Source organism: Felis catus, chromosome D1 (assembly GCF_018350175.1).
Source record: "Felis catus isolate Fca126 chromosome D1, F.catus_Fca126_mat1.0, whole genome shotgun sequence".
Taxonomy (NCBI): domain Eukaryota; kingdom Metazoa; phylum Chordata; class Mammalia; order Carnivora; family Felidae; genus Felis; species Felis catus.
The window spans coordinates 22965195-22988719 of NC_058377.1; the positions used below are offsets into that span (position 1 = coordinate 22965195).

General features: G+C 40.0%; 1 protein-coding gene across 6 annotated transcripts in view; it reads right to left on the minus strand.

The window, feature by feature from the left end:
* CDON (cell adhesion associated, oncogene regulated) overlaps nt 1-23525 on the minus strand; it is a 105650-nt gene that overhangs the window by 67130 nt on the left and 14995 nt on the right. For 4 of the 6 annotated variants that reach the window (XM_045038508.1, XM_045038509.1, XM_006936782.5 and 1 more), the window contains exon 2: nt 1750-1877. In XM_045038508.1, the coding sequence (XP_044894443.1) occupies nt 1750-1828 (79 nt within the window). In that variant the 5' untranslated portion in view covers nt 1829-1877. Of the gene's footprint in view, nt 1-1749; nt 1878-20000; nt 21297-23525 lie in introns of those variants that run through there. The other 2 variants (XM_003992553.5, XM_011286500.4) reach the window with 2 other exon arrangements.

A 23525-nucleotide genomic window follows, 5' to 3' on the forward strand; every position in this document is an offset into this window, starting at 1 on the left:
ATAGTGGCTACGGTCTTCTTTCCTAGAAAGAAAGAATAGAAAATAGAAAATAACATTCAACTTTAATAGAAAATAACATTCAACTTCTAGGAAAGCAGAAGTAGAACATTAGGAAGCCAGGCTGAAATACAGTCTACCCTTTTTTGGAGCATCGATCTTAATACTTTTATTTGGTGTTTAGAATAGTTTCATTTGTTAGACCTTTTCCTCAGCAACTTGGGGGAAAGGGTGAGTTCTTATACTAACATATCAAAACAAATCCCCCTCCACCCCCCAAAAGAGTGAGGGGGACAAGAATACTGTTAATCTGGGGGAATAAAGTATTTCCAAAAAAAAAAAAAAGACCAATAAATTCCTGACTCTACTTTCGCAGGATATTTAATTAGATATGAAGATTAAGGGAAGTGCCTCTCTTGACTAAAATCTGAGGTGGTTGTTTAGCAAAACAAAAACAGAAATAAAACCAGCGAGCCAAGATTTTTGCTTACAAATCCAATATAGTTATACAGTATTCTTAACAGAGACAACAAATATTACTTAATGAATAAACATCACTCGCATTTCTATATACTTACAAAGAAATCTCTCCACAGACCTAAAATTACTAGAGATGCATGTGGGCTTGGGGCTTATAAACACATTTAACATTAAACACTTTTAAGCTTTTCAGTGACCCAGAAGCAGAGAGAATCTCAGACAAGCTCAGGCGAGAAAGTGGCAGATCTGGGATTTGAACCAAGTTCTCTTGCTCCAAGACGAGCACTGATATGTGCTGATTCTAAAATTTCTTCGGTCGTATGTAGTCAGCATTTTATTCCTGTTATAATCTCCAAAATCAGACATTTGTAACATATCCTCTTACGGAAAAGAGCAGGCTAGGACAATATTTGTTTTTAAGGCAACAAGAGGAATGAATTTATAAGGACAATGATGGGAAGGCCTGCCAGTGCCCAGAAGCACTACTAAGATATCCTTAAATTGCTGAATTAATCAGTTTTTAAGTCATTTGGCTGGGTCAAACAAATCTTAGAAACGTCTTTGGAAATCATTATTATCAGCAAAGATTTGAAGCTGAAGTCTGTTTTGTATAGGATTAGGATTAAGATGAGGAAAAGCTTCAGTTAAGACATGACCATACTTGGGGTGCCTGGGTGGCTCAGTCATTGGATGTCTGACTTTTTTTTTTTTACTGTTTATTTATTTTGGGGAGAGACAGACACAGAGCGCAAGCAGGGAAGGGGCAGAGAGAGAGGGAGACACAGAATCCAAAGCAGGCTTTAGGCTCTGAGCTGTCAGCACAGAGCCCGATGCAGGGCTCGAACTCACGGACTGTGAGATCGTGACCTGAGCCAAAGTCGGACGTTCAACTGACTGAGCCACCCAGGCACCCTGGGTGTCTGACTCTTGATCTCAGCTCGGGGCATGATTTTGCAGTGCAGTGAGTTCAGGCCCCACACTGACAACACGAAGCCTGATTGGGGCTCTGTCTCTCCTCTCTGCCCTTCCCCCACTTGTTCGTTCTCTCTCTGTCCCTCTCAAAATAAATAAATAAAAACTTAAACAACAACAACAACAACAAAAAGACATGACCATTCCTGGGGACTGATGACAAGCATCGAGCCATATAGAGAACTGCTGAATCACTATATTATATTCTGAAAACTAATAGAACACTGCATGGTAACTATACTGGGATTAAAATTTAAAACCTGAAAAAAAACAAAAACACAACCATTCTTCAGCTCTTACCTGAATTCACGGAAGGACACAGAATCGCAAGAGTAACAACATACAGCAGTGTCTGTAAGGGCCGAGGATCTGGATGCATAGCGCCAGATTACAGAAGCAGGCAGGACAGACTTCCAGGCTTTGGCTCACTAAAAGACATCCAGGAAAAAAAAAAAAAGAAGAAGAAGAAGAAAGAGAGAAAGAAAAGATCATCTAAACACCCCAAAACAGCTGAAATCTTGAATCTGAGTAGTCAGGGTTGTGAGCATGATGGCTGCTGTCGATTTTGAAAGCTCTGTATAGAGTGCGGCAAATACAAGGCACTTAATGGTCCGTATCTCCCCGATTCACAAACCAATCTCCAGGCACTAAATAAACATGGAAGCTCTGCTCATCCTTCCAAGGTACTAGGACGTCTCTTATTGTACAGAATCAATCATCTCAAATGAACACGTTCAACTGCCTTTAGTGCATTTGTTTGCACATTTCACAAGGATGGAAAACCCAACCCCACCAAAATGCCCCACCACCCCCTTGACAGTCCTAAAATAGACACAGTAATAACAAAATAACAGCAAACGTTTACATGGTGCTGAGTATGTGCCAGACAGCATTTCAATGTTTTGTGTATACTAATGAAATCTTCAGACAACAACCCCAGGAGATAGGTACTACTGGGTTTCTTCCCTTTTTTTCAGATGGGGGACTCAGACTCATGGATTGTTCAAACAGATTTAAGGGCAGACTCGTGTGGGGATCAAGCTTGGCATGTCTGCAGATCATCCAAAGACCACTGTGGTGAGACTAGATGGGACTAAGCCAGGAAGGGAAGAGGGAAACCAAGTAGGAGGTAATGTAATCACTCAGGAGGGAGGTGAGCACACGGTGGGGCAGACCAGTGAGTCAACTGTGGAGGTGGTGAAGAGTAACGAGATTCAGAATATATTCTAAAGGTAAAACCAACAGAATTTGCTGAAGATCTGGATATACAGTATGATCAAAAGATGTGTCAAGGCTAACTTACTATTTGGTGTAACAGAATCAGGAACAGTTCTGTTTACTGAAGAGGGGAAGGCAGGAAAGGGGGAGACAGACTGAGGAGGAGGTTAGTCAGCCGTTCCGTTTTGGGAAGGTAAGTCTGAGATATCCATGAGGCATCCAAGTACTACTGTCAAGTTCACAGCTGCAGACAGGAGTCTGGAGCTGTGTAGAGAAGTCAGAGCTGGAAATACAGATGCCAGAACTATTAGAGCCTTAGTGCTAGATGAGCTCTAAGGAAAGTATGACAGAGGAGAGGAGAGCCCAGGCAGCAGCCTTGGAATACTTCAACCTTTAGAAACCAAATAGACAAGGAAGCAGCAAGGGAGACTAAGAAAAGTAGCCAATGAAATAGGAAGAAATCCAGGAGAATGTTGTGTCCATGGAGAAAAATGGAAAATATTTCTAGAAGAAGGGCATGTTGCAAACACTGCTGAAAAGTGAGACACCATCTTGAAGACACGTTGGGGCACAGGTGATACAGACAAGAGTGGTTTCAATGGTGGGGAGACTAACATCTGATGGTGGGTTCAGGACAGAACGGGAAGGGAGGAAACGAAAAAAGCACAGAAAACTCCTTCAAGGACCTTGCTATAAAAGGCCAGCAGAGGGGTGCTGGGTGGCTCAGTTAGTTAACCATCTGACTTGATTTCCACTCAGGTCATGATCTCACAGTTCATGAGATTGAGCCCCAAGTGTCGGGCTCTGTGCTGACAGTGCAGAGCCTGCTTGGGATTCTCTCTCTCTCCCTCTCTGCCCCTTCCCTGCTCATGCATGCATGCACTCTCTCTCTTAACATACATACATACATACATACATACATACATACATACCAAAAAAAAAAAACAGGCAGCAGAAAAATAAGGAGAATTGCTGTAGACACATGACAGTCAAGGGAAGGTTTGGTTTTGTGTTTTTGTAACATAAAGTATAGCATATTTAGCTAAAGCTAAAAAAAACAAAAAACAAAAACAAAACAGCGCAGGCAAGGATGAGGGTAAAAATCACTACCATGCATTGTTGGTGGAAATATAATCAGTAAATTCTTTCTGGAGGGAATTTAGCGATATCTATCAAAAATCATTCATCTGTGCAACAAATACTTAAGGAATGCTTATTAATTACATGCCAGGCAGTATTCTAGAAGCTAGAGAGAGAACAATGTAAAAATACATGAGTAGGAACAAGTAACACAGACAAGAATGTACACCTCATCTTCTAGTGGGAATGATGGACAACAAACACGATAAATGAAATTACTTAAATTAACAATGTCTATGCCACCCTCCAGATATGATCCATTCTCCCTCCTCCGTGCTGCCTCTACACCTTGGACATATGTCTACCATCGCACTCATCATTGTGTTCTATAATTTATCTGGTTACATAACTTTGTCATCCTTGAAGGCAAGAATGGCCTCACATTTAACTCTGTAAATTCTAAAACCTAGCAGAAAATAGGCACAGAACATTTTTTTAATGTAAGTAATACCTTAATATAATGCAATTCCCAGAAATACCTTAAAGAGTATTTAGTGAGAACTTTCATGTCATGTGAATTCCGCATATTCTAGCTGTATTTTTTTCCTTTTATTCACGCATATATATGATTTCTTAAATCAAAAATAAAGTGTCTACTATAGATAGGCCAGGCACTTTGTTAGATGAGGGATCCAAAGAGCGGTTACTCTGTCTGCAAATTCTCCCCGACATTCCTACTTGGCCAGGGCTGGACACAGCTTCTGTGACTATGGAACACAACAATGTAGCCAAAGAGCTACAGTAATGACATTTTAGAACTGTGAATTTTGTGTGCATATTCACTCCTGCAAAGGTTCTTTTTTTTTTTTTTTTAATTTTTTTTTTCAACGTTTATTTATTTTTGGGACAGAGAGAGACAGAGCATGAACGGAGGAGGGGCAGAGAGAGGGAGACACAGAATCGGAAACAGGCTCCAGGCTCTGAGCCATCAGCCCAGAGCCTGACGCGGGGCTCGAACTCCCGGACCGCGAGATGGTGACCTGGCTGAAGTCGGACGCTTAACCGACTGCGCCACCCAGGCGCCCCTGCAAAGGTTAATTCTAACCATTGGTAACACTGGGTAGAAATACAAAGGCACCTTGAGTATGACTTTAAACAAATCAAAGTGTCACAAAAAATTTAAAAAAATAAAAAAGAAAGCAAATAATATCTCTAGGGATCTGCTCACTTCTCTATGGCATGCAATCCCAAATCTACAGGTTGCAAACTTAAGTGTATCTACATCACAGACTATCAGTTCATGGATTGCCTTGTACGTTTTTTCTTGCTGACCTCTTTTAAAAAGTGGGAGAGGATATTTTGGTACCACTCATTGACGGAAGGGGCCAGCTGTGTGAAAGCTTTTTTCGGTTTATTTGAATTCTCACTTGGTTCAAGGGCAAGGACTGACACACCACTGGTGAGCAGTCAAGGCAAAGTAAACATTCAAACAACTTGTTAACAGGAGACGCTGTCCTGAAAGAATGAGGACAAGGAGGGGTGTTCTTCCTTTTGCCAAATCTTTCCTCAACTATTTATTTATTAAAAAGCGGTGAAACAAATTCCAGAGTCAACTTTAACCCTAGCACACGATCTGCTGAGTTATTTTACAGCTGTCCTTTAAATCTTCACAGTTCATTACTACCTAAATAGTTATCCCACAGGACCATCCTTTTTTAATTCTATCTTTCTATTAGGTTACTCGCAACATGCTGCCAGTTGACTTTGGAGGTTGGAAAGAACTTAGGACCATAACGTAAATATTTGCTGACTTGGTTTACATTTATCCAAGGAGAAAGCTTGCTCCATCTGTTAGAGAACCATGGTAATGAGGACCCGGACCTGGATTCCATTGCTATAGGAGTCAGGTACCTTAAAATTACATTTAACAGCCACCAAGAGTAATGTAGGTCCAATCTCACCCACAAAGAGGGTGAGATGATGTATAAAACAGAATATATCCATTAGCACTACTGGAAAACTGCTCAATGCTATGCCACTTTCAAAAGTTCTATCTTTGTTTAAAAAAAAAGAAAACGTTTAATATTGGTCTTATACTTTTTGAACTAAGAAGGTACTGGAAAACAACTATGGCCGTTGACACATATGTCACTTTTCCTACCTACAGAAATTTACCTGGGCAAGAGACAACAGCTTTAATTTCCTCTGCACAGAAATACTTATCCTATCCTCCTCTTACCCTCTCTTCTGATCTGGAAACAGTGGGCAACAGAGAAAAGGTCCATGGTAGGATCACAACAGCCCAGTCCTCCACACATCATTTTTGCCACATCACTTGCCAAAGCCTGTCTGACCTCTTGTTCTAGCATGTATAACATTCAAATATTCTCATGCAAACATTAAAAACAGGGGTGCCTGGATGGCTCAGTCGGTTAAGCGTCCAACTCGTGGTTTCGGCTCAGGTCATGATCTCAAGGTTCATGAGTTGGAGCTCCATGTCAGGGTCTGTGATGACAGCACGGAGCCTGCTTGGGATTCTCTCTCTCTGACTCTCTCTGCCCTTCCCCCGCTCATGCTCTCTAAATAATAAATAAATAAATAAATAAATAAATAAATAAATAAACTTTAAAAAATTAAAAACAGAATTCTGATTTAAATCATACTGTCATGTTTTCAGCTTCAGTGTTTTTCTCATTTAAAAATTTTTTAAAGTACCCAATGTGGTTAACATAATGCCAGACGATATTTTTAAACAAAATATTCAAGTTTTCTTCACATATTCTCCATTGAACATGCTACTTTCACAAAGTAGAAAATTGTTAACAGAAAGTTTCTACAAATGCTCATTGACCAAAACAAAAAAAAACAAAAAAACCCAAAAAACCCTACACATTCATAACAGAAAATCTGGGAAATGCATAAATGATAAACCAAAACAAGTCAACACAATTCTACCACCTTAAGATAACACATCAATATTTTGATGCATTTCCTTCTAATCCTTTTCGTATATGTGTTTATGTACATAATTGTGGTCATAACGTGTGCAATACAGTTTTAAACCTGCTTTATCCATTTTTCATCTAATGATCATTTTTACTTATTAAATAATTCATAAACACAATTTATAACAGTGATTGATAACTTTATTGAACAGACATACTTTAGTCACTCTCTTCTGGATAATTAGGTACATTTTCTACTTTTTATTTATTTTTTTTAATGTTTGTTTATTTTTGAGAGAGAGAGACAGAGCATGAGTAGGGGAGAGGCAGAGAGAGAGGGAGACACAGAATCCGAAGCAGGCTCCAGGCTCCGAGCTGTCAGCACAGAGCCCAGCGCCAGGCTTGAACCCATGTAAGATCATGACCTGAGCCGAAGTCAGATGCTTAACCGACTGGGCCACCCAGGTACCCCAGGTACATTTTTGATGTGTGGGCACACATGTGTGTTTCCTTGCTATTACAGATAATGCTGTCATGAATCTTCGTCCGTAAATCATTAATCACTCTTCTACTTATGTCCTTAGGATAGATTTTTTAAAGTGGAATTACTGAGTCAAGGAGTATAAACATTTTTAATACTCCTAACTTATATACTGGCAAGTAGTTTTCCCCCAAATGGCAATAATGCATAACTCTATCCCCCAGTAAGCACCATCAACACAGTAGGGGGGTAGACTCCCAGTCACCAGAGTATGATTTACATCCCTACTCTGCGGTGAACAAAGCTTGGATGTAACATATGAATTTGAGCAATTCATTAAAATATCTGTGAAGGCATAGAGCAACATTTACTGCCTAATCTTATGAGAGACTTTAAAAAATAATATTCTAAATACACATAAAACTACAAAAAAATAAAATAAAAGGAATGGATGCTGCAGGCCACATTCATCAACCTTGTTAATCTCTGAACTTTTAATTACAAAAAACACCACGGACACAAAAATCTCTGCTTTTTACCCAAAATTTATTGTAAAATAGGATACGGGTCACTGTTGTTATACTGGGTGATTTTAATTTGTAACATGCATTTCTCTAAAAATAAATTTGTGTGTGAAAACTGCTGACAGACGTTTTTTGGCAATATTTGCTGGCATTAAAAATAGTAAATTACCATTCATTTCAAAGCTTTGTTCTCCCTTCCCTACTGCTTTTCTTGTCCAAAAAGCATTTAAACACCTCTACTTCCCTAAACTACTAGAGGCAGTGAAATAATTCAAGGCATGGGATTTTTTTTTTAAGAGAGAGAGAGAGAGAGAGAGAGAGAGAGAGAGAGAATGCAAGCAGGGAAAAGGGACAGAAGGGGAGAGAGACAGAGAATCCCAAGCAAGGTCCATGCTAAGCACCGAGCCCAACACGGGGCTCAATCCCACGATCCTGGGATCATGACATGAGCCCAGACCAGATGCTCAAAACACTTGGGGCACCCAAGGCACTGGATTTTAAACTGGATTTGTTCTTGCCTTACTATAGGGCTTTAACAAAGACATGATCAATTCCCTATGTGAAAATCTGAACTCTTGAGACTTATCCAACTCACTGGTCCCAGAAGAAATTAACATGACCATGAGGAAGTTCTTCTACCCTGATCATAACTTCAGTTACGGCCAATGTAATTCTATTATTTTCACGGCAGTTCTGAGTGGCTGATTAAGTGTCTGGGAAGATCCTCCCAAGAAAGCACCTGGTAGGACAATCTCTCCAAGGAAAAGACTATAAGCTACAAAAAAAAAAAAAAGAACAGCTAGGCGGAGTGCCACCATTAAACCTACAAATCGGGACAACCTTTTCGTTCATGCTATAAAAATCGTTGGAGGACCCTCCACTTTTGCATGGGATGAGTGCTGTTCCTGGAGTCTTAGCTTGATGTTCCCAAAGAATGACTGGTATCTCCTAACTTACAAAGCTTTCTTTAAGCCTCTCCTTCACATCTACACAGAAGGCAATCTGTCTTGTATAGCAAACTACTTTTAGGCCAGGCCCAGGATTACCAGCATTTCTGTTGGCAAAAGCAAGCTAAAGGTATGCCTGGTCTTAGAATAAGAAAGGAAATACTTCCCTAACATTTACTTAACTTATTGTTCAGGTTGTGAACTTAATGCTTTTATAACCTCTTTTCAACATGCTGCCAGAATAATCCTTTGGGAAAAGTCTTTCCTGAATTTCTCGATTTGATTCTTTTGTTTTTGAAGCAATGCCTTTGCTTTCCTAAGGATGATCAAAGCTGTCTCCCTGAATCATCCCCCTCCCCAGAGTCCTATATCAAATTTTCTTATAGTTCTCTTTCAGGTTCAGGGAATAACTGTGATTAATCTGTGAACAAAACCTCCACTTGGGACCCGGATAGGTTTTCAAAACAGAAAAGTCTTTAAGTTGGTTTCCTTTTTTAAAAACAATTTCCTTCTTGAAAAATAAAAGATTGGTCTTTATTTGCAAATAATCTCTTCCATAACACGCTATTTCTCAACTGTTGATTTTAAAAAGTGGATCTTCTGCAGTAACTAAGCAAAAGAAAAAACAAAACAGGTTTACCGAAAAATTTTTGAATGCTATCAAGATTAATTCAGCACAATTTCAACTACGGAAGTCAAACATACACTTCTTCTTTTTCCCAGCCCACTGAGCTACCCTGACCTTAATCACATCAAATTGTAAATCTCCCATAAAAGTTTTCTTCATTCTGAATATTTGAATAATTTACCTAAGCAGCTAATACCATTTTCTACACAGACTTCTCAAAGAACCCTACCTTTTCCACGAGACATTCATCCAATCAAAGAATTTCATACATAGGGAATCTACTTTGGGCAAGAACCTACAAGGGGTACAAAGATAAGGAAGATGAGGCAGGCATCAGGCATCATTCTGAACTAAAGGATTCTGCAGCCTAATTGAGAAAAGAGGGCACAATCATAATTGGCTTTGGAACAAAGTATCATTAAGTGCAATGAGCGTGTGAAATATATTCAGAGTTCAAAGCAGAGGAACCCATCTTTTATTCAACAAATATTACATCAGGCTGTGCTGGGAACTCAGCCACAGACAGATAGGACGTCTGTCTCCCTGAGGTTCATGGTCGCGTGAGGGAAGGGACAACTAAGAAGCCACCCAAACACAGACTCACCTAACAGAACGACTAACATTTTTGCCACAAGGGCTCCTGTGGTTATTTCACTTTTTGGATGGCTTCTTATTCAGCGTCAGAACTCTTTCAATTAGAAGCAAAAAAGGAGTACTTCGATATTACAGCTTCGGGCAAAGACACACCCACCAGTTTACATGACCCCACAGTGTTTAGTCGGAAAGTATCGTACAGGAGAATTGGAATGGCCCGCTGTGTTTGGATGAACCCAAAACACTGTGCTCTGTGTGCAGATGCCATGTGAGTGGGAGATCGGTGAGCATTTTCTGCTAATCTCTCTGCGCCGTGAGCACCATTTCTGCGAGTTGGGGAGCACTCCCAGGTTTAGCCTTTATTTTGCCATGAAGTGTTTTTCTGTACTGTAAGCTTTTAAGTGCAATGTAAGTGAAGACCACTGTGAGCCTTAAAAAGACTCATTGTCTGAAAGTCAACTTCCTGTTTCTCCACTGTCTCGAGAGGAGGACTTCCTCATGGTCCTCCTCCTCCAGCCACCAGCCTCAAGTCTTCTCTTCCTTGGTTGAGCACAGTAAACTCACTGCACTGTATTTAAGAACATCCTGTACTTATTTACTTTCAAAATACTGTTTATCACCTGTACAATTTTTTTTTAAAACAAATTTGTTTTTATCGCTCAGTTGACTTTTTTTTCCACCCATGAAAACCGTGGCTACCTTGGATTGGGATGGAATACGTCATGATTATTTTTTCCCATCAAAATCAAGGAAATGGTTTTTGCTAAGAGGTAAAGCTTTTAGGGAATACAGGTTTTCAAGAATTAAAGTAGTTAAGTGAGGGGGGGAGGTGGCTGAGCCACAGACCAAAGCAGAGATGCTGCAGGAAACACAGAAGGGTCACTTCACCTGGACTTAGAGAAGGTTTAAGAAGACACCTCAGAAGAAACAATGATCGGGAGAATTGATAGAGGGCTCTGGGGGGCGGGAGAGAGGAAAAGCAAGGGGAGGTGGTACTCCAAAACATAAAGAGTGATGTGTGTGCAGAATTAGAAAGAGCAAGGAGGTAGGGCACCTGGATGGCTCCATCGGTTAAGCATCCAACTCTTGATTTCAGCTCAGGTCATGATCTTGCAGTTCATGAGATAGAGCCCGGTGTCGGGCTCTGCACTCACAGTGTGGAGCGTGCTTGGGATTCTCTCTCTCTCTCTGTCACTCCCCTGTTCTCACACACTCTCTCCCTCTCTCTCAAAATAAATTAATAAACATTTAACAAAAGAGTAAGGAGGGGCACCTGGGTGGCTCAATCGGTTGGGCGTTGGACTTTGGCTCAGGTCATGATCTCACAGCTTGTGAGTTTGAGCCCCACATCGGGATCTGTGCTGACAGCTCAGAGCCTGGAGCCTGCTCCGGATTCTGTGTCTCCCTCTCTCTCTGCCCCTTCCCCGCTCATGCTCTGTCTCTTTCTCTCTCAAAAATAAATAATAATCGGGGCGCCTGGGTGGCGCAGTCGGTTAAGCGTCCGACTTCAGCCAGGTCACGATCTCGCGGCCCGTGAGTTCGAGCCCCGCGTCAGGCTCTGGGCTGATGGCTCGGAGCCTGGAGCCTGTTTCCGATTCTGTGTCTCCCTCTCTCTCTCTCTGCCCCTCCCCCGTTCATGCTCTGTCTCTCTCTGTCCCAAAAATAAATAAAAAACATTGAAAAAAAATTTTTTTAAAAATAAAATAAATAAATAAATAAATAAATAAATAAATAAATAAATAAATAAATAAAAAAGAGTAAGGAAGTATGGCTGCAGATAAAAGGAGGAAATATGGGGTAGCAGGTAAGGCAGCGTAGTTAAGCAGAAGCTGCAGCATACAGAAGAAAAGAAATCAGGTCCAGGTATCAGCTTTTATCATGAGAGGGGAGTACTAATGGCTCCTAAGCAGGCAAGGGACAAGATCTGACTTGTGCCTTTGAAAAATCATTCACACTGCAATGTGGAGCACGGCCGAGGGACGGAAGAGAAGTTAGAAGGCCCTGGCGAACGAGGGTGGAGATGTGTACTAGAGAAATACCAGGGGATAGATTTAAAAGATTTTTAAAAATTTTTTCAACATGGACATATTTACCAGATGTTATTAAGAGGTGGCATTGATAGAACTTAATAGTGAAGGATTTGGACTGGGAAAAAAACCGGTCTCTTAGACATCTTTGGAATTCACTACCATCCAGTCATCTGCTTCCCCTCCCCAGTGCTTTGACCTTAAGTAAAAGAACAAGGCTGCTGTCCAGATTTCTACTTGGGACGAGTGAGTGAGTGCTTGACATGCGTTCACTTAAGCACAGGAAATACACGAGAAGCAGCAGGGTTTTCCACGGCTTGTTGTCGCTGTTTTGATGGCAGCGTGAATACAGAGTGCATCCCGTAAGGCGTAGAGAAAATGAGTTGGGTTGGGCATAAGTGGAACTCTAAGAAAGAGGCCAAGTAGGCACAGAAAGAAGCCTGAAGTGCTTCAGAGATGGGAGGGGGGCAATAACAGAGAGACGAGATTGTGCTCCCTTTTGAGGAGGTGCTCCCTTTTAATCCTTATTTTAAAAAAATCCACTACATTGGAAGGAGTAGCAATTCCTCATTCAAAATAATCCACCTTATCAGTACCATGAATACAAACTTTTAAAACGAAAAAGAAAATGGGGATGAAATAGGGATGCACACTCGGGTTTCTTAAAAATGAGTTTCAAAATGTCACCGAATTTCACACACATATACCCTTCAAAGGTACTACGGTTTAGGGTGATCAGACACATTCCTCAACTGCTGACTCCATGATCGCTCCAGCCTTTGATCCGCGACAGTCCTCACGCTGTACACGCGGGGCCTCAAAAAATGAGAGTAACAGCTGTCACCCATCTTTCAGTGATTTCACTGGAGGAGCCGGTGGGGGCAGGAGGAAGGTGAGGAAAAGCAGCAAAGTGCTCTCCTCAGTCCAGCTGCAGCAAATACGCCATCTAATAGCATGTTAATCTACGGGGGTTACTCTCCTTCTCTTAGAAATGAAAGCATCCCTTAGAGCAGTCATGTGCAATTGACGATGATGCATGCTCTGACCTGCCAAGTAGCTCGGAGGCAGTAGGAAGAACATATAAATCTTACAAACGTAGAGCTGCAGGACATCAAAACACCCAGGTCCACATCAGTAACTTGCGGCCATCTCTTCTTACCAGAACTCAGACCCCTCCGAACGAAACGCAGCTCTTCACGGTGCCCATTTTATGCGCACGGTGATGATCGCACCAACATTCAGATCAAACTTCTCGAAAACTGTTGACACCTACAGGCTTCACAACCTTTCCCCCCACGTCCCCGGGGCCTCCATCGAGTCAGCCAAGCGTACAAACTGATCCTGCTGTCTGCAAAAGCATTTCCTTTCACTGGGGACCATCAAGAGTAGAGGGATAAAATGGAAGTGACTTGGAGTTATGGCACCAAAAAGGCCAAATGAGCAAAGAAATAATCAACTCCACATGAGCCACTTCAGCTCCAACACAATGAAAAGGGCCTAGGACTAACCCCAGGAAAGGTCACGGAGATCAAAGGTCACCAGCAGAAAAAGGCAACAGTGAGCAGCTGCCAGCAATGGGAGTCAGCGTGGTCCTAATTACGCTCCAAAAGAGAAGGGGTCTGAGTGTGGACTTCAGGTCTGTTCACAGTATTTGTGTGTTTAAAAAAGTCAAGTGTTCCTGTTCCACTGTCTTTCAAAGAGCCTATTTCTTCCTGCTTCTAGAACACAGGAAACCAAAAATCACGGAAACAGGCTAATTCTGACACCCACCGTGAACTGGACAGGAGCATTATGAATATTCTAAAACACAGCTGCAAACAGCGAAATTCTCCAAGGAGACTCGGGAGAGATTATTAAAAAGACAAAATACAGCAAGTTTCAAAAGGATTGCTTTGCAGGCACCAAAGAGTCAACACTTGCCACAAATCAGTAGATTTTCAAGCTTGTCACTGGCATTGGCTTCACGGGGAAAAAAATAATAGGGTTACGGTAACCACAAAACAAAAGCTAGCTAAGAGCAAAAATGTTTAAGTTTGCGAAGAACTAGTTAAACTTGAACAGACTGATCTTACAAAGGTCCAGACAGACATTCGGCTAACTTGTTTTGATGAAGGATGAGGAGGAGGAATATGAATGCATTTGAAAGGGGGCTTTAGAGGAGTGTTGGGTAATAAATTTAATATAGTTGTTATTATGTCCAGGGCATTGCTCAGAGCTTACCAAATGAAACAAATTTTTCCCTGGCTGTTACAAAAGACTCGCCCTCAGGGGTTTGGTTTAGATTTCATTTTAATAACAAGGAAATAAAACCTCAAGGAGAAATTCATTTCCATGAAATATATTCTACTGTATACAATTAAACCTTTAGGACATAGCAAAATAAGGAAAAAATTAGAAATCTAAGAAAAATATCTGTGCTGCAAATAAACTTGAATCAACGCTGGCTGGGCAAGGGATCTCCATCACAATGACTTTTATATTATGTTACCTGCTGAGCTGGAAGCTTCCTAGCGACCTGGAACATAGTGACACTGGTTTCCAAGGACTTCATTCCATCTTTAACCATGGCTGCATAAAACAACCGAAGGAGTTTGGATTTCTTAGGCGCCCCTGCTTTGTTCCAACTAGTGACAGGAATTAGATCAGACACAGCTTCATCAAAGCTGTCATAGCACCATGGAAGACTGACCGTGCATTGATAATAGGACTCTTCAAGCACATTCATAAATGGACATACAAGCCAATCATAGATTACTATGTAGTCAGTACCTAATTACCTCAAGTGGACTGTTAAGTCTATAGAAATGTGAAAATACGCATTGGCCTGTATGAAGAAAACTTGCAGCCCCAGAAAACTTTGATAGGCAGTTAAAGTCAAAGAAATGCTCAAGATACAATGCCCCGATGAACTAGAAAATAGAAAAATCAATTAACATCATGGTATCTTTGTAAACACAGCACAGTACGGCGTGTCCTTTTAGTCCAAAGAAGCAGCCAAAGAAGTAGCTGTATGTAGCCTTAGGCACAGCCTGTCTACCAGAAATGAAGCAAAGCTGGCCACCAGCGTTATGTAGAAAATAACAGTGGCTACATTTCGACATGAAGTTAAGCAACAGTAAATAGGATGGCCAAAAGAAATGATCCAATGACACACTGAAACAGAAATCTCTCTCTCTCTGTCTCTCTCTCTCTCTCTCTCTCTCTCTCTCTCTCACACACACACACACACACACACACACACACACACAAACACACACACCATAAAATACTGGGAAAACCATAGTAGCAGACTGACCCAACTTGGAAGACACATCAACTTATTCCAGTGACACTCCTCTGTGTAAAACTGTTCTGAAAATCCTTTGTTAAGGGGCACCTGGGTGGCGCAGTCGGTTAAGCGTCCAACTTCAGCCAGGTCACGATCTCGCGGTCCGTGAGTTCGAGCCCCACGTCAGGCTCTGGGCTGATGGCTCAGAGCCTGGGGCCTGTTTCCGATTCTGTGTCTCCCTCTCTCTCTGCCCCTCCCCCGTTCATGCTCTGTCTCTCTCTGTCCCAAAATAAATAAACGTTGAAAATCCTTTGTTAAATATTTTCAATGACAATGTGTAAACCAGGTGTAAAAACCATTCTCATTGTTATGATAACATCTGATGTTTAACACTATAGTGTCCTAACTCCAACCTTATCGACAAATTTATTCATTAGTGGCTATTTCCCAATAAATCAAGAACACCAAATTTTTTTTTTACAGTGCTATAACCAGTAAAGATAATTCCAAAGGAACTCCAAATTTCGTGGCATAACAGCAATGTGAGACTGAACACACAGCTTACAGATTCTGACTTAGACATACAAGTTCTGGTATTATTTCTTAAAATTTTTTATATTACACTGTATTCAACGTTTCCTATATACACAACATAGCAACACCTTACGTGTGTAGAATACAATTTATATGTTGATACATCTATAGACCCTATACTTTTAAGGACTTGTCATCATTGGCTTCTATGAACAACATGAGGGGGGTTTTGTCTCATTTTGTCTTGTTTTGTTTTGGTGAGATTTACAGGAGAGTTACAGCTTCACTGTTTATACAATGACATGATTAATGTGGGTCTTGGAATTATAAGAGTGTTGTGGGTTGGAACCTTAGCTTAATAGTCTAAAATCTCTTCACTTGACCCATTTTCTAAGCCAGACTGTGAGTACAGTTGGAATCTGCAGCCTACAAACACAAAAAAAGCAGTTTCCCATTCATTTACACAACAAAAATGTACTGCATGCTTATATTCAAGGTAGCTGGGGAAAAAAAGATGGGCGGGGGGGGGGGGGGGGGGGGGGGGGGCAAAAAGTAGAGTAACACAATAGGGACTACCATGATCTCATTTCCTAAGTTTCTGGCATCTTTAACTCTTGGATTACATATAAACAATAGCATTTAAAACTATTTTTGAGGTATAAAAAAGTTGCAAGAAGTGACAGGAGCCCTCATTTTAAAAATATTATGTTTAAAAACTACTATAAGGCATTTAAATATATTTTAATAAATATATTTTAAATATATTTTATAAAAATTAAGTTAGTGCTCCAAATGGATATATTTCTTTTTCCTAGAGAATGTCAGCCAGGTAGAACATTTGCTAATTTAGTGTGGCTTAGGTTCTGTCTGTAAAGGGGAAAAGAACCGCGTAAGTTTTTCCAGCTTTAGGATTCTATGACAAACCTTTTACAAGTGCCGTGTTTAAGTGAGGGGAAAAAAAAAAAAAACACTTAAAAGCTCAGGTGCAACTCTTATACAAGTTTTGCCTCATCTCTGGCAAACTCCAAAAAAGACTGCACTTAATGAAAGAGGGAAAGGGGTGGGGGTGGGGGGGAATTCAGCCAAGGTATCCAAAATCAACACATTTTCAGCTCTAAAAATTAAGTCAAAAGCATATATAGCTCACTTCAGTTTGCAAACAGAAAAAAGAGTATTTGTGTTAAATCAGAAAAAAAAAAAAGCTAAGTTGAAAAGAAAATTTTTTTACACGTAATTTTAGTCGGAGACTATTTTACGATTTCATTGTAAAAACCTATAGAGGTGGCCCCTTTATTTCATATCCAACTAAAAAAACCGGAGAAATTTCCCTGGCAAATGCTCTTGCATTGTGAAAGTGTCCTTCACCGTTTTACAGTCAAATTATCTCTAAGGTACTCGCAGAACTCTGGAAACACTGTTAGAGAGACATGTAAAGGTTGTTAGGAACATGTAAAACAATGGAAAAGACTGGTCTTCTTGTGAACACTCAGTATTTATCTTCAACCACTGCTTATGAAGAAAATGGCCTTCCCAATTTTAACACTTGGGTTATCAAGCTTTCCAAGAATTTACATTTAAAACATTTCATAACTCTACATAATCATCTCCTTTTTCTCTTCCTAGCTTCCCTGCCAACCTAAGTAAGTCTACCTTAAGAGAAAAGGCCCAGATGGCAGGTGTGGGTGTTCCAAAACATCAGATATTATTTTGTTTATTTGAATTACATTCTTTGCTTGAACAGCCTCGGGGCGCACATAAAACATACTACTAATTAAAATAACCAACAGCAGTACCAATAAAACATCTAAAAAGCAGCCTTTATATAGAGAGACTTTTAGGTGCTTGCCTCCTGACCTCAGTACAGGGAACAATGAAGGTGCACTGAAAACCAAGCGAGGCATTTCTATTTCTTTTAGAGAAAGATAAAAGGCCAACTTAAGGTTGTGGCAAGAAGGGAACCCTCCTTGATGCTGATGCATCATCAACCCTTGGGCACATGTATCTCATAGACAAACATCTGGCAAGAGAAATGGCAAAGAAGCCACATCCCAGGACAGACGACTGCATACTGACAACTTACTAGGTTTAATCTACAGCACTGGTTCCCAGAAATTCGGATTTCAATAACCAGTGATACTGAAAACTAAGGCAATACACCTGGATGATCCCATGCAAGCCTGCCAACCATTCGCCAAGAATACTTTTTTAGACAAATTAAAACCTGCCATCCACTATCATCTCAGTGGAACAGAACAAAAAGGCAGGCAAAACATAGTTTCAGAATAAATTTAGCTGTAGAAAGCAATCACTACATGTCTTTTGGTCCACTGCTCCTCATTTTGCTCCAAATATAAAATCTTCATTATAAACTATGCTGCTTTGAAGACTGATGTTGAGAAACAACTAATCAATAGACCTAAGTTTTCATTGTCTTAACTCATATATTATTATATATTATCATCTGTCATGTATTACAAGCATAGTATACATAATTGTTACATAGTATATTATAATATACGTCTAGTATAATAGCTCAATACCAACCTTTGGTTACAATATAGGCTAAATCACGCGCCCCCCAATGGAGCATTGAACACAGACATCCCCATAGCTTTTCATCCTGAATCTCAACCAACAAATGTCCCTAAAACAGCATTTTTAATCTTCTTGGTATTGACAGGTTTCTACCACTCAAAGATACCCCTCTGGTACCAGAGTGTCATCCCTTCTCTTCATTAGTAACAGTCCCCTCCAAAATAGGTCAAACTTTTAGACCCTGCCAGGAAAAGGGTGTTTCAGATGCAGGAAGTTTACATGTATACATCCCTACATTCAACTAAAAAAAAATCCATTACTCTCTCTCTACACACCACTCTAAAACTTGATGCTTTAAAACTTCTTTCCTTCTTCAGTAATGGCTTTGATTTTCATTTTAACCTGATTTCCCCCGGGTCAAAATTATGGCCAACGAGGATTCCTTGAAGAGAACGTGCACAATTTGACTTCATCTGACTCTTTATACTGTGAAAAAAAAAAGAACTAGGCTAGATACTTACAGGTCACATAAATGTGAAAAATTCCTACCTGACCTGGATTAACCACTAGTTTGTCAGTTCCATGAGGGGAAGGAGCCAGGTCTATTTTGCTCACCACTATGTACCATACCTGGGAAGTTTCTTGCACAAAATGAGTGCTTAACAAATGTCAATGAATGAATGAATGTACATTGAGAGAAACCCAGCAATGTTTCCTGTGAATTATGAAGTTATTTCACAGACTACTAATTTCATATGCTTAAAAACATTCTAGTAAGCCAAAAGAGAAGATACAAGAATAGTGTCCCACTCCTAAATAGCAGTTTAAGACAATCAACACTAATGCTTTATGACCTGTTCACTGAGTTTATTTGGTCTTTGATGGAAGTGAACACCCATATTTTCCTATTTTTTATTATGTCAATTTTTTTTAAATCAATAGCTAATAGTTATGTGCTGTATAATGTGATAGGTACTTAAGCCAAATGACTAACACAGTGCAGGACGCAGCATTAGAGAAAAGCCACGGGCAAAAGTGAGAAGACAGTAAATAAAAGATGTTATCAAAAGTTCTTTTCAACCTGAAGAGAAAAGGATACTATCGACAATATCAGAAGCACTATTATCACTTTGCTCACCCACAGAAATAACCCAGTAGAGTCCGCAGAAACATTCACCATGAACTTGAAAGTCATACAGGCATAGGGCCAACAATAGGTAAATGCAATTCTCTGCTTTTACTACAGTTGAAGGGTTTGTAGCTAAAACAAAAGACTTCATATACTTATGACAGAGATTGGCATTACAGACGAAAATATCAGGGCTTCTTACCGTACATACTTATGTTTCCTGCAATGTGGCATGAATTTCTGTAAGGTCAAAACCATGTAAATAAAATCCTGCCACATAAAGTTGTTATTAAATTTAGGAAGATAACTCTCAAGGAGGTGTTTCAAACATACTTAGATAGTACTGGCCAAATTCATTGGGTGAAACCACAGAGAGTTATATAAACTCCCTTAAAACTATCGAGTCAATCTGTCCCACCTCTTGCCAACACTTTTTAAAGTACTCAATTTGGCAAAAAAATACCTAAGGAAAACAAGCACATTTTTTAAGCAAAATGCCACAATGCTAACTTATACACACACATGAGGTGGATTAGTCGCTCCCTGTCAATACCGGACAAAATCAACTCACTGATTTATCTGCATAAACAAATGTTTGTCTTTATACGTATTTATAAAATTAAGATTTTAAAAGGTCGTACAAGCACTTACTACGTCCAAGTTACCGGAGAAAGACTCAAATGCTTCAGTCAGTAGATCTGTCATCTTTCTGCCCCAGCACCAAAGAGCGATGATCCAGTCCCAGTGGTGATGGTAGGTCACTTGGAAATGATTTAAGGAGGCGGGGCTCTACGCGCAGCATGAAAAACCTTGCCAAATAATTCTGATACTCTACCCCACCCTTGCCTCTTGCTTCCACTAGGCAGGGAGTTAACTGGCTTTCCTGTGTGTGAAAGTAAATCTACTTGTACATCTTACCAAACAGCTGTCTTATGAAATTAATTATTCTAAAGGATAACAACTACCAATTATTAAGTTTATTGGTGAAAGATTTTACATGCATTATTGTTGATCCCCACAACGTTCCTAAAGATGGGTATTGTTTCCATTTTACAAGAGGGGTAACAGTAAAGAAGAAAACTCTAGTAACCTCCCCAAGATTCTAGAGCTTGTAAAGGGCAGGGGTAACATCTGAACCCAGGGCAATCCCAGGCCTACGCTTACCTCTTACCCCTTTCTACCTACAGCTTCCTAATTAAAAGAAAGGCCTTGAGTAGAAATCCGGTTTTATGTCCATTGATGTCCGTGAGAATCCACGGTCACTTCCCATTCTGGAGGGATTCTCAAAACTATCAGGTTTTAGTTTTCTTTCTCTTTTTTTTTTTTTTAATTTTTTTCAAGCTCCAGCAACTTTCATTCTTTCTCGATTTTAATCTGCAAAATGATTGTCGGAGGGACGAAAATTATTTTTTACAAATTTCACTGTGTTTCTGCGCTTCTGGAACTCAATTACTGTAAACTTACTGTGAATCATTAGCCAGACAATGAAGGCAGGACACAAGATTTCAGTGCCTAATTTGCACTCGTGTTTTTGGGTCATGTCTGTGACATGTGAAAGTCACATGAAGTTACAGAATACAGAGTACAAAGGAAGTTCTGACACAGGTAAGAGGAAAAGCAGATGTGAATTATCTTCCAGCTCATGGTGGCATAAGTGTGACAAACTCAAAAAGCATGTCATGGCACACAGCCTTATACAATATCATGAACACACAAATTACAAAGATCCCCTATCACTCTGGCTCATCGGCAATAAGCAAATATTAATACATACAAACACTTCATTGAATGGGTTGTTTAATTGCTCAGTACTATATATATAGCAGTGCACTTTTAAAGTGATTGCCCACAAAATATTGGACCAGTAGTTAAAAACAAGGTCATTATTAAAAAAAGAAAAACCGTACTAAATCACGCTTAAAATTTTAAAACAATCATATGAAATAAGCAAGTGAAATATAAAACAAGCAAAAGTTTCTTTCTACAATACTGACAATCTAAAAAATGTTTTAAAGATTTTACATTTTTGAATTATATTGGTTTTGTGGTAATATATTTATTTTGTAAATTTTAGTTTTACAAGAAGTTTGCATCTAGTTTCTTTTCTATATAATTAAGAGATTCGTAATAAAAATCATTTAATCAGTAATAGTTTATAAGAATTTTGCCCTTTGACAAAGTTTGAGCGCTGACCCCTTTTTAGCAAAATACATTATCATCTCAGTTAAGACACTATGTTCACTAATCAAACACACAGCTATTTCCTTGATCACACACATCCCTGCAAATCTGAGTTGAGAGTGGGGTTGGGGATAGAACAAGAACTATTACAGTTTCAAATACAAGATTCACAGCCCCCCAAATCAAAACAGTTAAAAGAATCCTATAAATGCCACCTACCTCCAAAGCCACCAAGACCACCACCCTAAGAAAACTCTATAAATGCAATACAACCAAGCTTTATCCTCTATGTTATAGGACCCAGAAGGAATATCTTTTTTTATTTTTTTTTAACGTTTATTTATTTTTGAAAGACAGAGCATGAGCGGGAGAGGGGCAGAGAGAGAGGGAGACAAAGAATCTGAAGCAGGCTCCAGGCTCTGAGCTGTCAACACAGAGTCTGACACAGGGCTCGAACCCACGAACCATGAGATCATGACCTGAGCCAAAGTCGGATGCTTAACTGACTGAGCCACCCAGGCACCCCTGGGAATACCTTAAAGTCTGTGCATTTGCAGAGTTGTGGCACAACGTTTTCTCCCGCAAACGCATTCAGTATCACTACAAAAATTACCGTGTTTCCCTGAAAACCCCGATTCCAGTGATAGAAATACAATAATGAGGCCAACCAGCGGACTAGAAGAAAACAGATGGAGTTTTCAGCGCTTAACTGAAAGAATACAACAACAACAACAAAATGCCTAAGTGCCTCCTTCCTGAAGCATTATTACTGTCACTATGGACAACAACCAAAAAAAAAAAAAAAAAAAAAAAACCCTACGGATAAAGAGGGAATGGCCAGCCAAAAAGGGAAGACTGCCCACCACCTGTCATGTCCTGGTTCCACAATCCCCTCTTCAATTTTTTGGATGCACCTCCACCGCTAAACTTCGATCTTCAACAGTCACTTGAGGGCAACATACTTAAGCCGGCCAACTAGAAACAAAATAGGGGAGTGGCCGGGGTGGGGCCGACAGTGTGCATAACTGGCCTATCTCCATGTCAAATATTTGCATCTGATGATTCCACATCTATTCTATTTCTCTCTTGGAAACAACTTGGGGATGGCACTTTATTGGTGGTCTTTAATGCTACCAATCCCAGTTAAGTGTTTATCTGTTCTGACCATATGTAAGCCCAAAAGAAAAGTAACAAATTTAAAAGGACGTAAGAGTCATGCTCATTATTTAAGTATACATATAAGAATTCCAGAAAACACTGGGATTTCCCATAGATAAGAAGATTTGCTGGGGATGGGGCACCTGGGTGGCTCAGTCGGCTAAGCGTCCAACTTCAGCTCAGGTCATGATCTCACAGCTTGTGAGTTTAGCCCCACATGGGGATCTGTGCTGACAGCTCAGAGCCTGGAGCCTGTTTCGGATTCTGTGTCTCCCTCTCTCTCTGCCCCTCCCCTGCTCACGCTCTGTCTCTCTGCCCTTCAAAAATAAATAAACATTAAAAAAATTAAAAAAGAAAAAACATTTGTTGGGGAAATTATCAACAGAAAATTAGCAAAGGGTACCAACAATAGTCCTTGCTTCTAAGAACATGTCAGTGAAGGTAGGTATGAAGTACATCTCTCACAAAATAAATTTTATTTTCTTGGTATTAACTGAAGTATGTTTACACTGAGTTTGGGGAGATAAGAAGGGAGAAGGGGAGATCACAAAGTTACAAAATTGAACATGTGGAACAAGAGAGTCAAATGGTGTTCACTTGTTTGGAAAGTCAAAGGAATGTTCCCAAAAGTTCCCCATTAGCTCTTACTAATTGAGCTAATTGAGTATTAGCTCAATACTCACCCAACTGCGCTCTTTGCTATGCACTGGGTTCTAACCAGTCCAAAAACATATAATCAATTCCAGCGTATTCCCCCATTTGTGGCTCCCCAGAGTTTAATCCCCACTCATTTGATTCTGATTCCACAGTTTCTAATTCACTGTGTC